A 21,635-nucleotide genomic window follows, 5' to 3' on the forward strand; every position below is an offset into this window, starting at 1 on the left:
GTTCTTTCAGTTCTCATGTTGGGTCTTCAAAAGGCTGGCAGTTTGCCAGTCCCTTCCTACTTAATCTGAAAGAGTTCCTGGTGGTGGTGAAATAAGAGCAGAGTCTTTCTTCTATATGTTTCTAGGATAATCTTGCTGCCAAAATGTTTTGATACTCTAGGAGACGCACCAGAGAAATCTGGAGGTAGGAAGTTAATCACTTACCTTGTGGGATTAATAAACATTGCATTCTGTTTCTAAGTCAGTGTAGAAGGCTTATGAAAGCATGTTCTCTGGAAATTTGATGTGAAAAAAATTCATGTGTTTGTATTTGTTCTTTACCAGGTACAGGAGTCTGAAGCACTTTAATTATGACATCTGCCAAAGTTGCTTTTTTTCTGGTCGAGTTGCAAAGGGCCACAAAATGCACTACCCCATGGTGGAATACTGCACTCCGGTAAGTGGGGTGCCCACCGACTTGAGAGGTAGTTCACCTGGGCGATGTTTCAGCTTCGTATGACACCGCAGGTCTCGGGGTGATGCTGTGATTTATACATTTCCCAGATGTTTCCCCAGATGTTCCCCAGCTAAAGTGGCTCCAAATTGTAGGCTCTGGGATGTCCCTTACTCCTTAATGTGTAGGGTGATGCCCAGCCCTTGGGGGACAGCACAAATACTCAACTAATACTGTAGAGTGAATAAAGAGGCTTTTCTTCTGTTTACGCGGTTGGATGAAAGACGTCCTCACGATTCTTTTTGTGCAGCCCTAGCAGCTGTGAGGAGAGGTTATATAGCCACGAGGCATACTGAATATGGGGGCGGGAGGGTGGTGGTAAGCAGGGTGGTGGTTCCTCCAAATTCATCCATTTTCATTCCATCTTGCATATCTTTCATCTGTTTAACACTTTCCAACTAAATGCTAGGCATTTACCTTTTAAACTGCTGTGTGTGAAACGGGTACATTATCATTAGCTCCTCTTCACAGAGGAGGCCTCTGAGGTCCTCAGGTTAAATCATTTGCCTAAAGGTCTATAATAAAGAGGGGCGCTTTCTCCTAAGATGTTGTTTTGGGAGAATGTTCAGTAGCTGATAGAACATGAAAAAAATCACTAGTGACATGGGAAGGGCATAGGCTCGATGGACAGAGAGACCTGGGTGCCAATCTGAGGTTCTGTGAACATTAGATGCTTCTAGTCAAAGTGTATGATCTGTGTACCAGCAGCGTTGGTCTCGCCTTAGAGCTCATTCAAAATACAGACCCTCAGGCCCCCACCCTTGACCTTCTCGTTCCAAACCCGCACATTAGCGAGACCTGCAGATGGTTTCCGCGCATCCAGTCACATCCAAGTTTGAGCAGCTCTGCTTAGAGCGTCTCTATCCATCACCAGCGATCCTTCCAGTGATTTCATTGTCCGTTCTTGGATTCCTTTCGCAAAGCTGTTCAGCGATGGAGGATGTACCGTGCTGTGAATAGAATGAAACGTGGCTGAGGTGAACAGAACCGTTTTTTAAATATCATGAAGTGTGGCAACATTTAAGGTCAACTTTTCGACCTGAACACTTCTAGAAACTACCCGGTAGTGGGTGTATTTCATTTATTCATCATAACAGCTGGTTGAGGTATATGTTCCCATGGTACAGATGGTGAGTCTGGGTAGGTAAAGAACTCATCCAAGCTCACCCACTCGTCCAAGTCCATGCCAAGTCTGGTTGCAAAGTCCGGGTTGTGTCTGATTCCAAAACCTTTGCTCTGAACTCCCACGCTCTCCTAAATGACCACGCACGCACCCTGTGTGTGGCAGGACACCGTCATGGTCCTCCGCCTGGAGATTTCACTGCCCCCCCCCCTGATGTCAGTGTCATTTCCCTTGCAGACTACATCCGGAGAAGATGTTCGCGACTTTGCCAAGGTACTAAAAAACAAATTTCGAACCAAAAGGTATTTTGCGAAGCATCCCCGAATGGGCTACCTGCCAGTGCAGACTGTCTTAGAGGGGGACAACATGGAAACGTGAGTAGTGGCAAAAGCAAAACAGACTCTCATTTGATGTGTATTTGAGCTCCTCTCAGCTGAATACTCTCCTTCACTCCCAAATGCAAACAGTCTCTCCTATTTCTTTCGCTAGATTTACTCGAGCTGAAACGAGAAAAACAGGCTAATGTACGATTGCCATTGTCCTATGTCAGCTGTCCCAGGACAAGTACCTTTTCCAAAAGTTAAACTTTATGTCACAGGGGAGGAAAAAAAAAAAAAAAAAAAAACAAAACAACCACATTGCAGCTAATGACCTTACAAGGCCTTTAAGAAATATGGGACTGTTTACAAATGAGTGATTCCAATATTTCATTTTGATTTTCCTCCCTCACAAACCAGTAGACATGTGTCTTTTTGTATCTGATTGTGTGGTCATACCTAGTCGCTGTTTTCTACAAGTAGTCACAGGAAATTTCTTCACCGTAAGTAGAGATGATTCTCATGATCAAGGCGATGATGTCTTCCCCTCTCGTAAACCTCCTCTGTTTTCCATAACTAACCACAATCCCACCACCGTCTGTTTTTCTTTTAATTCACTTTCTACCTTGGTTTGGCTGTTGCTTTCCATAGTCCACACTTTAATTGGTTGGATTCGATTTATTTGGACCTTTCAGTAATTTTTTTGCGGCTGAGTGTGCTTGTGTCTCTCTTCACCACCTCATTTTTTGTTTTGCAGTCCTGTTACTCTGATCAACTTCTGGCCGGTAGAGTCTGCGTGAGTACCTCTGCTGAAGGGCGCTGCTACCACCAACACATTCGCTTGCTCGATTTTTAAAGTTTTTGTTCTGTTCCTTGGTTTTGTTTTAAAGACATATTAATTTCCCTTCCTTCATTTCAATTGTTTTCCTTCCCTTGGTGACACTGGGCCAGTGCCATCTACCATGGATCAGAAGAATCAGAGGGAGGGGTTCAGGGCCCCGCCCGGTCGCATTCGAACCAGCAGAAATCCTGACCTTGAGTTCAAGTTCACATCAAAGAAATTATTGGGTGGTGGCTAACTGTATTCCTGGGAGATGTGTTTAGATGTCCTTCAGTTAGAAACAGGAGAGAGTCTTCTGATTACATAATAACCTTCTTTAGCCAGACTTCTCAAGAGTCAGTGCTTTAGGACCTTCAAAAGGACGATGGCTGATTTTTAGGGCCTGTCATTAAGTGGAGCATTCTAAACAGGCAGATTGTGCTTGATGGTTGAGGGCGAGTTTCTTGAATAATTTCAGTGTGCCGTGTGGATTTCTTTATCAGGTGAAACCATGCTATTTGATTGATCTTTATATACATGGGTTTCTCAGTTGTGATCCTAGCTCACTTGGCTCTCCTCTTCTAGCTAAATACTCAGCTCATAAGCAGCTAAACATGTACACTGGAAAGACAGTGTACTGTGTTAGCCTTGGTGATTACTAGATTGGTGTGTGTTACTCCTTACTGAGCTACCAGCAGATAATTGATCAGCAAACTTTTTTTGGAGCCTGGTTTAAACTTACTTTATGTGGGATTTTTATAACAATTTTTTTGGTATTTCAAAGTATACTTTATGAAAATATTTAAAGCCAGACAGCTCTAGTATGTAGAGAGGAAATGGAGGAAATGATCAATTTGGAAGACTGGCACATGTGAGAATTCAATTTATTTTTATTGGGTCTTTATTGTTCCACTATGTAATTTAAAGTAGATCCTTTTTTAAAAATCCTGCCGTGATAAATGCAAACTATTAATTGAGGTTTATTTTAAGTCTTTATTGGCCAAAAGGAAGTTTAACACTACTTCCCTTTCTTTTTTAAAGGTGCATGACTGTGCCCTTTAATTTTGAACATGGTAGCTATAAGTAGTGAACTGCCTGCTTTCTTTAATCATCATGCTTAAACAACTTGGGGATTTATTTAGATCCAATTATTTTCTTGTTATGGGTAATTGTTTTCCCTAGCCCAGGTTGTATATTTGCTTATAGAAAGTTGACCCTTTCATAAATAAGAAACTTTAAAAAAAATTGCTATGCTGAAGTCCTTAGCTTCCTTGGATATAAGCACATGGATGTAGTGTATTGGAATAAGGTCTAACCAATTAAAAAGACATATGCTAAAGATTAATTTTTTTTTTAATGTATGGCTAAAGTAGCACAAGATACTAAAGAATAACAGTTCCTTGAAAGCAGCCTATTTGACAATGTAATGTAATTTACATCATGTAGAGGATATTTGTCTTCCTTGAGCTTGAAACTTAAAAATTAATAACATCCTTTCTTAAAATGTCTTCCCTAACAGCAAAGTATACCTCCACTTGCCTGTTTATAAAAAGTCAGATTATTCAGGAAGTGGAAGTTTGGAGGAAGAAAACAAACCTAGCAGACTAAATCCCTGTTTTCTTTAATACCAGTAATTTTATTAAAGTCTTTACTCATGGGATTATAAATAATGCATAAAATATATTGTAAGCTATCCTCTTAGGCAGAAGAGCCAGGTCCTAAGGTGTTTCATTTTGTAAGCATTCTATCTGATATTAACAAATCCTGTGATGCCAGCATTTAATCCATTTAATAAGGATCACAGAATCTGAAAATTTACTGAGAATATAGATATTTTGTTTCTCCTCAGACAAAACCCTCACTTGCCCGTGTTTGTCATTACTTGAAACTAAATCTACTGCAGGCAGACCTTTTATATAGTGTTTATCCACATACAGGATAGTAAAGCAATATTCTTGGAGCTATTATGCTTTAAAACCTAAAGGAATGAAAACTTACTAATGGAGTTTTCACAAGAGAATTGGTGATTGGTGGGATAGACTTTCCCATTATATAATAAGAACAAACCTTCTTGGTGTATTGTTATGTACTTAGAAAGTAGGAAGGTAGAACAGTATCCTTACCTTCGCTGGAAGACGGTTTTAGAAGGCTTCGCATTTAGTTTTGTTTCTGGACTAAGTGGTTTTGTACTTTTTACTAATTTTGGATTTTAAATGGCTCTTCTCTGTCCAGTACTCCCTGTTGGCTCATTTTCTGGTTTATTAAGTACCTCCCTTAGTGTATATATATTTTTTAGATTTCTGGTTATTATGAGTTCTTGTGCTTATGCATGCTATGTTAGAGGCTACATACATTAATAAGAAAAACAACATGGAATTATCCTCAAGGCTAAGGATGAAAGCTCTGCATAAGATTTTCTGTATGCGGTTTTATTACAAGTGTTTTGGATTTACATGCCAAGTTTTCTTAGTGTAGTTATGCTCCAAGGTCTCAGGTTTTCTTCCTCTGTGTACCACCAGGATTGCAACTGTTATGAGGGAAAACACGAACATGTTTTCCTTGATGGTGGGCTTTCAGCTTATATACAGTATGTAACTGAAAGATTGGTCTCTAGCAGAAGATAGGGCTTCTAAGCCAAATAACCCACGTAATAAATTCACTAGCAGGGAATATTGCAAAAACAGCAACAATCCCTTAACATTCTTCTAATGGAGGGTTGTCCCAGGATTATAAGGGATGAGCAAAATAACTGTCCAACACTGTAGTATACAGATTCACATGGAGATCTTTGGAGCTGCCTAGTAAATGGGGTAGCCATTCTTTTGGCTCCTCACAGTGGTTTAAATATCTTTGTGATTCCTTCCAAATTGGATTATGCGGACACTGGTTTCATAAATAATACCTTTATTTCTCAGGGAAAACTTCAGCTCCCTAATTACTTGCTATAATCATCTGATGATTATGCACATTGTTTAACAAATATGGATGTCTAGTGTATTTCCTAGGTAACTACATGTCTGTCTGGTTTTTTTTTAACGTCAGAAAAAGCAAACATAACGTTCTGACCAAGTCTTTCAATGCTGCTGCTTGGGCGCTGGACTACAACCGCCCTCACTGATTAGATTACTGTTGACTTTTGGGATTCCTGCCTTTACCTAAAGGCTTCCAGTGTCAAGAGAGAAACGGAAGAGACCTTTTGCCCAATTAAAATATAAAAAGCACAAGCCCAAGCTAGTTTTCAGGAGAGATTTTTCTCCTAAGGTTAATCCAAAAGATACTATAAAAACTTCAAGGATAATTAGTAGCCTAGATCTGAAAGGGTGGGAAAATATTAACCCTACAAAAATTCTACTCTACAGAGTGAAAATCAAAGTAAGTTTTTGTATCCCCAAAGTATATAGACTATTCATAGTATAGCTCTCCTCTCTGTTATACTATCACAGAGTATCACTGCTCAATATTTCAGCTATTGTCTGACAGTCTCCTGAATTTAGGCCAGACCAAGTCATCTTGACACATGGAATCCAAGTCATAGACTGGAATGCCTTTTTTTTAGACTGGAGTGCCTTCTTTGGAACCAAAATTGTTGACTGTAAATGTGCTAAACCAAGGTAGAGTTTCCCTTCAATAAGAAGGCAGGAAATCCATGGCACAGGTGTATGCTTTTAAACCACATCATACTCACACAATTTCAGAACGGTAGCATATAAGAAATTACAGGGTAGGAGGACAGAATTGTCTTCCCCAAACTTGTCTGTAATTGAAATTTTCCAGAGAAGCTTTTAATCTCTTCAAGTATGAGAAATCATCTCTCCAAGATGGATTTAAAAAAAACCTTGATGATATCTAAGAGACAGCAACAACTAAATGTGTTCCTTTTCCATAGAATCAGAATAAGCGCATTCTGTGTGGTGGGTTGTTTTTCTCCATTCAAGGATGGTATCTGTGACTAATCACATTTTCTGCCTTATAGGCCTGCCTCGTCCCCTCAGCTTTCACACGATGATACTCATTCACGCATTGAACATTATGCTAGCAGGTATGAGACTAGTTGAATGCCAGGCAAATATTGATTGAAATAACTAACCAAGGAAAGCTAACCTGTCATCATTTTAAACAACTATTTTCTTTTTTCCCCAATCTTGTCTGATTTCTACTAATCAACTTGCCCTCTAACGTGCATGCCATTCCACTGCATGTTGTTTTTGGACACCAATAAGAGCATCAGTCCAGAGCAATCTCCCCTAACCCTGGCCTTTAAACATTTCTGATAGCTTCTGTTATGTTTTGTATACTGAGCACGCTTAAGAAAATGACTTAGAAAAATCGTCTAACCTGCTTATAAAACTGCTAGAGCAGACATACATATGTGAAGAAATGATGCTGTGTTATATGGAGAAACAGAAAGCCTTGGCTTTCCATCTGAGTGTTGATTTTGCATTTTATACCATAAAAAAGAGGATAATTAATTTTCCTGCTCCTTGGACCTTTCTGTCCCACCTTCTTTGTGTTCATGATAATTTTTATACCTAAACACTGTATTGCTAATTCTAAGCTATCTTAATGCTTGTTAAAGAAATCTGTCAGAGTTTGGTTAACTTGAAATTGTGAAGACTGACTGCCTGAGGTGAAGGAGGTTAAATCAAGGTAAAAATTGATAGCAGAAGTTTAGAAAGCTTACTGTGAATCCATTCTTTATCAATATTGTAACTGCTGAACTTTATCAACTGTGGAAAGCATTAACTAGCTATATATTAAGCCTGTCATTAGTGGAAAGCTGTTATCTTAAAAAAAAAAAAAAACAAGGGGTAGTGGAAGGTATGGAGCACAATTGTTCTTAGGGAACCTTTTCTTGTGCAAACAAAAGGCCTGTTCTCAGTAAAAGGAAGATCCATCTCGGGAGACACAACAATGAAATACCACTTCCCTTAGAAGGCATAGCATAAGCGTAAAGCTCTACTAACTAGCTGTGGTCTACCACTCACTGCCTCAAATGGTTAGCCAGCACACGCATCCTTTAATTTCAAGGCTTCCTTTCTCCTCTTGACGCGATTTATCCTTTAGTTTTCAGGAATGTTCGATTAGGTCTTGAATAGATTCTAAGAAGTCACATAAGTTTTAATGAGCTTTTACGTTTTTTATCAGGCTAGCAGAAATGGAAAACAGCAATGGATCTTATCTAAATGATAGCATCTCTCCTAATGAGAGCATGTAAGTATCCCGTATCTTTTTACAAAATGTTCCTGACGATGAAATTGCTTTGAGGGATTGAGAGGTAGGGCAGTGCAGGAGATAGGGATGAGCATTGTATCCATTGAGCATTATATCCATTTGATCTTTCAACGAGCCATTCAGTTCAGTTACCTTTTTCTTTACGTCTTAACAATCCAATCTGACAGAGAACGTGTGCATCCAAATTCTGGCGTGACTGATATTACAGAGTAGCAAATACAGTTTGCCTTATCCTTAGCCAACCCTGCCAGATATTTAAAGGGATGGGATATTAATTTTGAAAGTGAAAACTAAGTAGTGAATCCTCTACTAGTGGGGAGTGGATGTTTAAATCCTGTTATAGTTGCATTGGTAATCCCATAGGGTAGATGAGTTGGACATTTTTCCGTCAACGATCCAAAGTAGTAGATTTTTGTGACTGAGCAACTTCATGAGCTAAATAAAGTAAGGTGACCTTGTGAAGGATTTCACAAGAGGCAGCAGAGATTCAGGTCACTGTGGGTTAGTGGAATAGATAAGCCAGCTCTGTTGAATTTAAGGAAGGAGTGCAAGTAACCCTAAAAGTGGCAGAGAACACAGCTATGGCAGGCAGAGAGTCTTCATTACAGACTGGGGAAGTAGTTACAATTAGGAGCATAGAGGAAAAGTGCCAGGAATGAAGGGCCTGAGGAAACAGCTCAGGAAGGTAATCTAAAGGGGAAAAGAAGGATCTGCTAGCGAAATAGATTATGTAGCGAGAATAAACCTAGCCCAAGTAAATAGTGTTTTTGAACTTATGAATGTCTCACTACTTTGTCCTGGAGCGATGGCAAAGGGGTGAATGATCCGATTATTATATGTAGTAGTGTGGTAACCCAAGTCACTCTCAGATGAGAAAAGGGCCGTCAGAAGCATTAGGCTGAGAGAAAGACTACCAACGAGTTATGGAGACCTCTGAAGACATGAGAATAAAACATCTGATCTGGTTCATAAAGACAATCAAGGTAATAATGTAGAATCAGGTCAACATCCAGCCATGTCTGTCTACGACTGAGTTAAAAGAAAACCACCTTTTCCCCCAAGTACAATGGTGGCGCAAACTCTGGCTTCCCTCTGAGGAAAAGTAGTAATAGTATGACTGCATAAAAGACTTTGACAGGAAAATATGTGGCCAGAGAATCAACCAAATGCTAACAACCTCAAAGATGTGCTGCTCTAGGCCCCTGAGTGACACTAGAGACTCTGCCACGGTCACTCACTCACGATATATTTATGTGATAATGGCCGCCATTCACTGGGAAGGTTCTAGCAATAAAATTTGAGACCTTAGGACGAGCTAATTAGGTGGTGAAAGTCCTTTTGTTTTATTTTTAAACAGAATTTAGCTTTTACTCATCCTGAGGACATATAGTTCATTTTGACTCAATGTTGGATGGTTAAATGATGATATTTTAGGGGCAGGTGTGGGGAAGTGTTTTAGTAGATTGGTCGAATTCACCTAAAGGTTTGTTTGTACCCCATAATGCTTTTTTAGTCAACTTTTCACTTTCACAACCAATTACCTGGCTTCACGAACCGAAGTCATTTAAATCAGGAGGAGTTTTTGTTTTGCCTTTTCTTCAAATATGAGTTTTTTTCTTCAGTTCAGAAGACACGGAGGTGAGAAGGAAATATGAATTATAGCGGCTTAATGATACCTAGCTGGAAACGAAGTATGCAGCCTCTCATGAGACTGGACGCAGTTCTTTTAACTTGGAGGCACACAGGCTTTGCAGGAGCCAGGAATAACGCATTTAGAAAATTACTTCTCTAGTGTGTTAGAGAATTCCTAGTTTCGGGGAAAGATTCCAGCATAGAAGCCTTTTGCCTCTTTATTCCCCAAGATGAGTCCTCAAAAGCTGCTCTAAGGAATGACTTGTTCAATTTTTGAAAAATGGCTTAATGCCTTTTTTCCCTTCCAATTTCTGGTTTTCTGTCTAAACTGTACTCAAATGAAACAATCATTCGTCTACAGTTTTGTTGATACCATCCTGCCTCGATGGCTTGCTGACGTACAAACTGATTCAACCAGAGCAACAACTTTTAGTTACATTTCACTTAACATGATAGTTATTATTTTAAGGGCCGCAGTTTCCCTGCTCAGTATCAGCAATACCATGGGTTAGTGAACAGATTGTCTTGACAGGCTTCGTAACAAAGGCATTATACAGCCATTATTATGTCTTTGAATATTTATTAGGTATTGGTTCAACTGTCAACACAGAGTCCCAGTATTCTTGTAATTCTGCCATTCATTACCCATATAAATAGGCCAATCAGATTCAACTGAAAATTTGAGCAAGAAACACTTTGAATTGTTACCAGTAGGAGGTAGAGGAGCCTTAACAGTATCAAAATGTTCTTAGATGCAGGGAAAAGGGTCTAAGTAATTGTTAAGAGCAAATAAATGTTTCTCTTTTTAAATACACACCTGAGTCCCTGACCCCCAATCCAAAATAAGGGGGGAAAAAACCAAAACCTTTGATTTTATTTTCCAGAGATGATGAACATTTGTTAATCCAGCATTACTGCCAAAGTTTGAACCAGGACTCCCCCCTGAGCCAGCCTCGTAGTCCTGCCCAGATCTTGATTTCCTTAGAGAGTGAGGAAAGAGGGGAGCTAGAAAGAATCCTAGCAGATCTTGAGGAAGAAAACAGGTGAGTTTTATTTCTAGCTTTGTCATTGGTATGCAGCGTGCATCCACTTGCACATAGAAAAGTGCCAGGAATCTTCACTTAGAGTCATTCTATGTCTAATTGTGTTCAACAATAATCTGTTTGGCTCCATTTACAGATTCTTTTTTTGTTGTTATCTGAAAGAAGAAAATGAATGCAAGAGTATAATTAAGAACTCATATTTTAGGTGTGAAAGGAATTAATGCTCACAGTGGTATTTGATTTGCTGCATGTGTTTCGGAGGCTTTATGTTTGAGAATAGAATTTAAGAACAAAGCAGGTTATTTAATTTTATAATTATATGATTTGTATATGTGTTTGGCCATATTATCTCCCACCATTGAAGAAAGTAGGTCTGTTGGCTTGGTCATGTTTGGAATGAAATAGTTCATCTTAGTTCTCAGCAAATGTAGAGAAATCATTTATGCTCACTATCATAGCAGATTAGGGGGCTCATTCCAATTGTCAATCATCACCTGAGAAAGATATTTGCATAAGGAGAGCAGAAATTGTAGACGTAAGAGACCAAAGAAAATTCACCATGACTGCAGCGAGAACAAAGATGGGAAAAGCTGGGGTATCGTGTGCTGTCAGGATAATGCAAATCATCGGCCATAGACTTTTGTATTACCATTACCATTTACAAGGCCCTATCACAGGGCCCTTGTTTAAGAAAGGCTTTCGCGGGTGATCACGTCTAACTCAGTGCACCTTCTTTCGACAAAATGCCACCAGGCAAGTCTTTAAAAGAGCGGTTGCTCAAATTTGTAAGACTTGAGTACTTTCATCCCTTTGGTTTAGCCCAAGGCACCAAGACCTCTTAATCTAGGCAACTGCAGTGTGTCTCAGACCAGTGCCCTCAGGGGGTATGTCACCTGGAGATGAAAAAGCAAACTGCCATTCATCCATCGCTTTCTGCTGCCACTGCCCTCTTTCTCACTCTGAATACCTCTGACCTATGGCCAGAGCTCTTGATCCGGTTGGCTTCCTTTAGTCTCTTTCCTGCCCCTCCAGTAAATCCTCCATACAGCCAGGCTTTACAGAACTAAGACCCATCATTGCATTCTCTCGTCATTGAATTTCAACATCTAGGGGAAAAAAAAAAAAAAAAAAGAGAAGCTGGGCATTGAAAACCTTCCACCATTTTCCCTTGACCTGCTTTTACAATTTTATCTTCTTCTGTACCTGTATTCTGACCATGCTGCTGGAGCTTCTGTTTCTGAATACATCCCGCTCTCATCCACTTTCTGGATCAAGCTCGAGCTTGCTTCTCAGCCTAGCTGCTAACCTTCATGTCTCCATGGAGGTTCGCCCCAGCCTCCACGGCCTTGCGCAAAATTATATTCTCAGCACACTTTGGACCTTCTCTTGACAGTTTGCCTTTTTATCAGCCTTTTCCCAATGCCTCTGTCTATGGGAAACAGTAAATGTTTGGGGGGCAAGAGCTGCCTTAATTGCACCCCCGGAATACCTATGACAGTGTGAATATTTACTGGATAATTAGTAAATGTTTTGTAAAAGTCTAAGTTAAAAATATAACAAGGATGTCTCAGCAGTAGCAGTCAACATGTAATATTGAGCATTTTGTTGATTTTAATGGTAACATCATTTTTGGCCATATTCATGAGGCACGGCAATGGGGACTGTGAGGGATAAATCATTTCCCTCTGTGTATTCAGGATCATCAGTCTCCATGTATGTTCAATTTTTAATTTTGTTAGTGGTCAAATAGGAAAACAGATTGGCGATGCATATATTTTTATCTCGTTAGTCAAGAGTTCTCTCACGTGGTCACAAAGTCTCCCTCCTACCGTGACAGCCAAGCCAAAAGTGTGGGTGAAGAGTACCGATAACTGTAATTCAGATATCATTTTATTCTTTTCAGAGCACTTTAATGTATTTTGGGTCAGTCTTCCTAAAAGCATTGTAAAGAAGATGGCTAGGAGAATACAGAGGTTCAAACAGCTTAAGCCAGACTTCACAATCAGCTAGTAGCAGAACCAAGGTCAAATCCAGATTTTCTTACTCAGAATAGCCAACTCTACTTTGCACCAAAGAATTCAGTAAGTCATTCTACGGAATGTATCAGATAGGAAATGATTCCATCTCTATGAGTATGAAATAACAAACGCACTATCATTTACACGGAATCGCAGCAGTGTCGCCAGAATACACCTTAACTTGAGGGGATGTTTTAAGGACTAAATAGGAATAAACTAGTTCATCTATTTGAGGTGCAGTGACCACCACTTTACCCCAAAAGACATCTAAGGTCATGCTCCCGGAATATGACGGTTTATCGTTTGAGAGCTAGAAAAGAAAAATCACACCAGAGCTGCTTGACAAGTCTAGTCTTGATGCTGCGTGTCTTACTTACTGTAAGTGAAATCAATCTTCCAGTAAAGGTGCGGATGAGCTGCTTTCTCCTCCACTTTGGGATTGGGCAGGAAGTGAAAATGTGCCAAAGTAATGTCTCTAAGGTGCGCCCCTTCTGAAAAGACCCCATCTGCTTTCCTTTGTTCTGTGCTCTCTTCGTTAGTTTTGCTCCAAGAGCTTCCGAGCCATAGTTTTGCCTTCAAGACCACGCAAGTCAAGGTTGCACAAGCAGCCTTTAACCCACCATTTCCTCTACGGGAACCCAGGAGGTTACTCGGTACCATCAGCGCATGCCAAGCTGGCTCTATGTCCCAAGTAAAGTTGACTACATAATCAATTACAAGCATATTTTTAGAGAAAAAGGGAAAGGATATTTAAAATTGAAATTGTCCCATATCTCCCAATGCCATTTAGCAAAGAGGCGATCCCCATTCCTGGCTAGGTATGTTGAATTCTGTGAATTACTGTTATTCATGATGCCTCCCCACAACCCCCTTGAAAAAGAGTAGCTATTTAGAAGTGCCCCAGGGTGTCTTGTCTTTTGTTAGAATTCCATTTCTCCCAATTGTTGCACATAGCAGCCAATAAATATTTGAATACATTAATGAATAAATGAAATGAAGCTGAATTGAATTGTAGCACTCATGCATGTACTTTTGACTAAAATTCTTTTTAAAACCTGATTTCCTAGAGAAAAGCCTTTCAAAAGCTTTTCTTCTGCTTGCTTTTCGAAATACTTCCCTTTTTCATACTTCTCTGATTAGCACCAAGCATTGCTGTGTTGTAAATTTAGAATGTTAAAAATTCATTTTCCAAATCCCAGGCTCCGCATGTTTCTTGGTTTATGCCATAAAACTAAGCTAAATCTGACTCTGAATTTTCGCCATAGTGTTGCTTATAAATTTGGGTGACTGGTGACATATAGAGTCTTTAATGCTTCACTTCTGCATACTAGCTCTCTCCCTCATACCACAGATAATTCAGATCCACCTTTATTTGGTTGAGACCAGTTGATGCTGAGAATTTGGTCACTGTGTGCCCTTAACATTGCAAACTCCAGGGTTGCTTTTTTCCCTCCTGCATAGATTAAAGCCTGTAATCTCCAGCCTTAAATTCAGTGTCAAATGCCAATGGTTTTCCTCTAAACTAAATGAACTAAGACTTACTCTGAAATCCTAGCTGTGACCCCACCAACGAAAAGGTATCCTTTAAAAGAAACAAAAAGTCATCATTTTCCTGCTGTCTGCATAGCCAATCGATTATACTTTTCCAAAGTCTGAAAGAAGAGTAAATAATGCCAACCTACTTTACTCTGAAGTTAAAAGTTGTTAGTAGATGCTCCATGACTGCAGGGAACTCTAGATTCTTATTAGAGTCTTACTACCTACTCAGTACCTTCCATGTCTTGCTGGACAAGCAGACTTTATGCAACCTAACTTCTGAGTTTCCTTACTTTTTTCTGTTCCTCCAACGGTTACACAAGATTATTAGTGTTGCATTCCAAGAAATTCTAGGTGGATTAACGATGCCACTAGATGGAACCAGCTGCAGTTCATGATCCTGTTGCTTTACCTTGTAAATGAAGCAGTGATTTGGGGTTCACCATCTTCAGTGCTCACTATGTCAGGATGCATCTAGTCCATGTTCCCTCCTCAGGACTTTGTGTAAGTCTCAAATGATGGTAAGAAGACAGCCAAGATGCATGCAAGCCGAGGGAGGACCATAAGGAAGGGTGTCAGGGTGGAGGACAGCTGGGAATGTTTGTATTATTGTAACAAGACAAGGAAGGGGAGGAAATGAGGCAGGGCAGGTCGGAAGGGCAAGGTGCCAGCAGAGGAGTTAGTGCCTCCTCGCCTGGCATAGGGAACTCTCCAGGATGTGAGCCAGGAGCGATGCTGTCAGATTTGCAGTTGGACACATCACTAGGGCAGCTGCAACTCTGAAAAGAACAATACTGGAGATCAAGCTGGGAGGTAGCATGAAACCCAGGAGAGCAATCACTGGTCTATAGCAAGGTAATAGAAATGGGGGAGACCAGTGGAATTTCAGCATTATTTCAGGGCAGGGGCAGAGCAGTTTTGATTTGGTGGGTCAAAGGATTTGTGGGGGAGAGACCGAGGCCCAGATCTGGTGGGTAAATGATGAGGGAATGGTTGGTTGAGGCTGAGAAGTCAGGAGTGGCCGGTCCATTTTTTAACTCAGCAGTGTTTATAGCGGTCCTTCCTCCAGGGTTGAGGAGCCGCAAGATGGTGATTGGGGGTACTGGAGAGGTTGAGTTTAAGCTCTCGGTGACCTATGTGTAAATGATAGTGAGAAATGGAACTTTGAAGTTTGCAAGAGAGGTAAGGTCCACAGATTTTGGACATGTGAGTCACCAGTTCACAAGAGGTAATTAAAGCTGTGAGTAAAGTCTGTCCCCAGGGAGTGTATAGCAGGAAGAGGAGGCTGGGTTGGGTAGAACTCTGAAAGACTTGAATATTGAAATATTTAATTGTCTTATTAACAAGTGATATAGGCACATTATATGAAAGGCAAACAGAGAAAAGCGAGTCTTTTCCAGAGCTGGAAACACTAAAGTGGGGCCCAAGACTGGAAAGCCATCACCTTATGCTTCTGTACCATCTCAAAGTCATCCCCCACATATACAAATATTGAGAAATACATCTGGGTAGTGTTCACTCTGAACATCTCCTCTTACTCCAAGAGACCTAATGTCTTTCCACCTGCTGGAGCAACGAGCTTACAGAGGAGGGGTGATGGGAGCATATTCCCTGGGGAGGGTTAAGGGCCCCCTCTGAAGATAATGTAGTAGGTGAGAAACGTGGGGTAAGGAATGGGGACTGGGAGGATAAGTATTAAGTGTCCAGTAGGCATCACTGGTAATTAGTAGAGACTGATTCTCATAGCTGGTCGGCACCATTTTTTCCGGGGGAAAGAGTAGTAGCTGAGAAATCCATTGAAACGAGGCCTTCATATCACTTGACAACATGGCTTCCCAAAACAAGGGGCCACAGAGTCTTTTTAGATAAAGGGAGCTAGTTTCCCCACATTAATCAGCGGCTACGATTTTTTTTTTTTTTATGACCAGGGAAGCTCCAGGGCATGCACAATGCATTTAGTAAGCTGTGCAAGCGTCAACAGCCTCAACCTCACTCAGGCAGGATGAGTCTGTGGCTCAGGGATCAGCATGATCCACAGGCTCAGTTTCTACCTAACCAGTTCAATAAATTAGTAGAAGTCCGAGATGACCAATTCCAAAATGACAGTTCACCCCTTATTCAGTATCTTGTTATAACAACAAAGGCATTACCGTTGCCTTAAGTCTTTGGAAATAGCATGCAGTTTGAGTACAAATACTAAATATTAAATTGAGGAATAGGAGTGTTTTTAGAGACTGGAATTGTTACTCCATTCCAGGGGCCTATCCTTGTCTTAGAATAAGATATCTTGGAAATCAGCATAAAAATGAAATTATCTGGTCAGCTGAAAATCTTGGCAGAAGAATTGGCTTTCATACTACAGAAAAACTAAAGCATTCCCCTGGTGATTGAGAATATTCACGACTTACATGTAGAGCTGCCATCTGCCTCGAACAGGCTGGGTAAAAGCTGAAGCTCTTATACCACAGTTTCCCTTTTCAGATCCTCCTTGAAGACCCTCTTCCTCCTTTTTACTTTCATTATCAGACCATCCTGCTCTAGTAGAATTGATTGCCGTCATACCTTTCTTACTTTCCAGGCTGGAGCATATAACCCCATTCAATTCAGCAGATAGGAAGTGAGCGCTTAATATGTTTTCTAAAGTACCAGTTCTACACAAATGAATAGGCCTCGATGCTCGCCCTCATGAAGCTGAGACTGTAGTAAGACGTTAAAAATATAAGCAACTAATTATAAGCCAGTGTTAAGTGCTCGGGGAGCACAGAAGAATGATTCATTGTTTGAGGAATTGGAGAGACCTTCAGCAGTGGTGGTGAAGGGTCAAGACTGATTAGGAGTTTTCCAGGCTAAGAGAGGGGGTACAGGGTGAGCATTCCAGACTGGTAGAGCAGTGAGTTAAGTGTGGCCAGAGCACAGAAGAGAGAATAAGAGTGTAATGGAATGGGAGGTAGAGACTACTATTTAAAGGACTTTACATGTCATGCTCAGGAGCTTGGATTTTATCTTATAAGCAGTTAGGCAGGGAGCCAACGTCATGGACATTTGTAGGATAGCAGAAGAAGAGCTTATTGAAATATAGTCAAGCCCTAAACTAAGGATGACTTAGGCAAGTGGCAGAAAAACAGGAATGGTGGAGACATTAGAAATTGGAGGGTAGCTGAATGAATGAGACCAGGGAGACAGAGGAATTGAGTGATACTAAACTTTGAAAATAAGGGGACTGAAAAATGACCATTGGACAACAAACAAAACCACAACATAGTACTCATAGGAAAAGCTGCTGATTTGCAAAGGTCAGCGGGCAGAGATAAAGAACTACATCTCAGGCATGCTGAGTTCGACTCGCCCAAGGACGTTCAGGTGGAAATGTCCTATAATGGTTTCATGTACTCACTTTCCAAATGAGAATTTGAATAAAAAGCATAGCACTAAGATCCCTGCGTTACAAATAGTCGATGAGCATACCAGGCATTTGACTTCCCTGCAGCCAGGGGGACATGAGGAAACAAAATGATTTGTCTGTCTCTTAATGTTGCATGAAAGAAGCAAGCAGTTTCCTAAGGAACCACCTTGACTCTAAATAGCAACAACAAAACCAAACAGCTGTCATTTGAGTGCTTGCTGTGGACAGTCACTCCTTTAACCACATGTAAGACCTTATTTAATCCTTACAACCTTATTTAAGCCAACAACCCCGCAAGAGAGAGGCTCTTTCCCTAATGAAGCCCCCATGGGTCAGAGTATGAAGGACACGTCACTGGTTAGCAAGGACTGGCGCCAGGATTCAAATCCAGACCATCCTGCGCTCTTGAACAATGTTATGCTTGTGATTTTTAACTCGTGGCCTTTGTTAAATCAATATTTTTATAACAAAGACCAGAGGAAATTTTCCTGGTGGCCTTTGATAATTGTGGAAAGCGCAACATTAAAGAGCAAAGAAAGGATGGCAGTTCTCCAAGGATAAAGGTCACAGTTGTCCCTTGTGTTCTGTAGAATGACTGTAAGATACTCTAAAATATAACATACTTGACCTCAGCCCACTCAGAGTGTTCTATGGAACACACCTGAGTAAGAAATTGAGGTTTGTTCTAAACTTTGAAGACCTGGCAAGGAGACAGCAGCGTTGACTCTCCACCGAGGTGGTTCAGAAACCACCACTGTCTCTCTGGGGACATCACAGGAAGCTGCTGGGAACAGGTGTCTTTGCAGATGAAGCCCAGTTTTTCTCACAAACCTAACTTTTGACTTGCTGTAGTAGTAAACACCCTGTAAACCCAGAGACCAGAATGATTTAGTCTGGAAAATCCAGAGGTGGGGATGAAACGCCCATGACCATGGACAATCTTTTGTACTCTTTCAAGGCATATCCCACTTAGTAAGCTGGCTTCCCAGTCAAACTACCAACAAAAATTTCCAGCGGTAACTTGAAAAAATTAACTTGCTATGTAGACCTTCCGTAAACATCCTTCAAAATTTAACCAGTTAACTATTACTGAAGCTCAAAACAGCTTTTACTTCTATTACCATCACTGTGGACACTTTATTTTTAAGTAGTTAGATGCAAAGACCAACTGTTACTCGATGTCTGTCCCAGATAGTGATGAAATGTATCAATAGAGAAGTTAGTTCTTCTCTTTTATCTTGTACTAAGGGTGCCCCTATAGCAGTCACTGTAGCAAGAGATTAAGGTAGAATTTTTTTTAATGTGTCACTAGTACATAGTCCTGCGTAATACGTAATACTTCTTGAGGAAGCTGGTTCGTTTTCTGGCACTGAAATGTTAGAATAAATGATCGCTATATCAACCTGTGTGACCTGTGTTTAGCGAGTCCCAGTTTATAAAGCCCATGGCTAATGTTGACGTCTAAGAAACTGTTGAAAAGACAAGTCTGGAGTCGATTTTCACATGGGTTAGAAGTAGATTGTGGTCTTAGAGGAGGTGGAAACCTAGGAGAGGAAAGGGTCCTTCTAGAAAGCAAAGAAATATATATTCAGGCCTCCTGGTGGGCTTGACTGTGGTTTAGTATGCCCATTTCGCCACCAGCTACAGATCATTTTCTGGTGTGCATTACTCTTGTGAAGGGGTGACTTCTGCAGCTGGCTAAACACGTGCACATATTTTTTTCCTCTTAATAAGATTGACATTTTCCTGTCTCTCCAAAGTTGAGCTTCCCTTAGGTACCACTCTGTCTGATAACTATAGCTCATAAGTAAAATCCCAATGACCTTTTATCCTACTTTGTACTATAATTTCCTAGTACGTTAACGTGATTCCTCTAAAGGTGGAATTGAGCCTAATTCCCAGTTCTTTTCCTTTAGTGGAAGGGTTGACACTGTGGTGGAACTAAACCATATCCTCATTTTAGCAGGTGACCCCTTACAGGGTGAGGAGCAGGGTCTTACATCACTACCTCTGTAGTGCTATGTGTAGAACTGTGTTGCTGAAAGGAGTGGAAGGGTGTCCTTGGGGGTTTTTAGTTCCCTGATGAATTTTTTTGAGCTGATTTTCAACTGCCTGCCTTCTTGTTGGCATTTGTCATTGCTCTTTGCCCAAATACTTACACTGCCCATTGAGGTCATCATCTCGTTTTCCATTAGACTGAAATCATCTAAGTTGTTTAGGTTAAACAGGCTTGAGCGTTTTCTGTGCTTATTTTTAGACTCTCTTAAATTCATCATCTGAAAATATTTAGAAGTGTTTACGTAGATAATTCTGCAGGCATGTACACAATGTTTTCTTTTATGTACATAGGTTACACTTAATTCCTCCATAGTCGAAGAAAGCATTAGGAAATTGTTTTTAATCTAGAACTCATTTTTATAAGCTTTGTTGAAATATCATTGACCTGTTATTAGTATATTCAGAGTTGCACAACCTTCAACACCCAATCTCCTCATCCGATTTTCAGTCACTCCCCCATTTCTCCATTAACCACCCTACTTTTCTGTTTCTATGAATTTGCTTATTCTGGACATTTCATACAAACAGAATCATATGATATGTGATCTGCTGTAACTGGCTCCTTCCTGTACCATAATGTTTTAAAGGGGCATCTATGTTACAGCATGGATGAGTACTGATTAATATAAAACTGCATCATATCAATAACCCCCATTTTTTAAATTCCATTCTGTTTGTCTCTTTTTATGGGCTATTGTGGATAATGCTGCCATCAACTTTTCTGTACAAGACCTGGCCCTTATTTTAAAGAAATGATTCTGTAGTTTCTGTCATTGTAATAGACGAGGCTATAGGATCAGATATGGCAAGAGAGCAGAGCAGTGCATGCCAGGGAGTGAAAAATAGGCCATCTAGGGTGAGTTTACTGGGAGAATTTAAAGCTGACTCTAACTACTCGTAAGGGCCTCAGGTTGGGACACACAAAACTTAAAGCGATGATTCTCTGAGAGATTGCTAGGACTTTTTTGCTGACCACAGACAATGAAAGCTTGCTATTTTACTGTATTTGTCTGAAAACTGAACCAGACTTCTCCCAATGGTACTATTCCTGGGGACTAGACTTCCCATTTCTAAAACCTCTCCAATCCCAGTTTGCCTTTGGAATGATGAAGACTAGCTGCTGTCATTTTTGTCTTGGGGTTTGCCTGTCCACTTTATTTCCAAGCTTACCAATGAGGGATTCTTATAAATTCTTCTTCTGTTGAACTTTTCATTAAAGAAACTAAAGCCAATTACTGTTGTCAGGTTCCGTCTCTTGAAACTCAAACAAGAAATTATAGGTTCATGTGTTGAGATATATTAATCCTATACACTTGGTCCAAATATTTTATTACTCTAGTAATCAATGGACCTAATTGGGTGATTTTGTCACATGCCCAACAGATTAGGTCAGATCTAAGGAAATCTCATCGTTGTGATTCTAGCACAGAGACTTCATTTGCCCAGAGGCTCATCTGTGATAAACTTTACTACAACACTTCACAAATTCTGGGGATGCTATTGCTTGAAGGGGTTGCTGCTAAAATCAAGTATTTTAGAGCTCCATTAGTAAATGATGAATCAGTTTCTACATGCTGAGTACATTCATTTATTCATTCTCTCTCTCTCTCTCCCCCTGCCCAAGTTCAGTAACTCTAAGATCACCTGAAATGAAAGCAATCCACTAAGTGCTTTCTTTTGATAGGCAGTTTTCAGCACACGTGAGGTTCTGAATGTACAAGGTCCAGAATATAGAGGAAAGAGTGAATACCAACAATGTATACTTAGCATGGACTGGAGAAGGTTGTACAGATAGAATGTAAGCCACACTGCTTCTCGAATCCTCCTGTAGGATTAATGCTTAAATCCCTTGCCTGAGCCAGCAAGTAGCAGAGCCTAGTCTTCCGTCCAGTTCCTTCTGACTCCATAGCCATGTTCTCAAACCCTGTTCTAATTCTCTCCCCAGCCATGGGTGGTAAGA

The 21,635-nt window shown here is 40.4% G+C and overlaps 1 protein-coding gene across 1 annotated transcript in view; it reads left to right on the forward strand.

Annotated features, from left to right (window-relative positions):
- Positions 1 to 21,635, forward strand: part of DMD (dystrophin) — a 1,988,221-nt gene that overhangs the window by 1,927,924 nt on the left and 38,662 nt on the right. The window contains 6 exon segments of the mRNA XM_054695791.1: positions 325 to 436; positions 1,854 to 1,990; positions 2,691 to 2,729; positions 6,727 to 6,792; positions 7,899 to 7,964; positions 10,502 to 10,660. Of these exon segments, the coding sequence (XP_054551766.1) occupies positions 325 to 436; positions 1,854 to 1,990; positions 2,691 to 2,729; positions 6,727 to 6,792; positions 7,899 to 7,964; positions 10,502 to 10,660 (579 nt within the window).

Source organism: Talpa occidentalis, unplaced genomic scaffold (genome assembly GCF_014898055.3).
Source record: "Talpa occidentalis isolate TD23 unplaced genomic scaffold, MPIMG_talOcc4v2.1 talOcc4.15, whole genome shotgun sequence".
Lineage (NCBI taxonomy): Eukaryota > Metazoa > Chordata > Mammalia > Eulipotyphla > Talpidae > Talpa > Talpa occidentalis.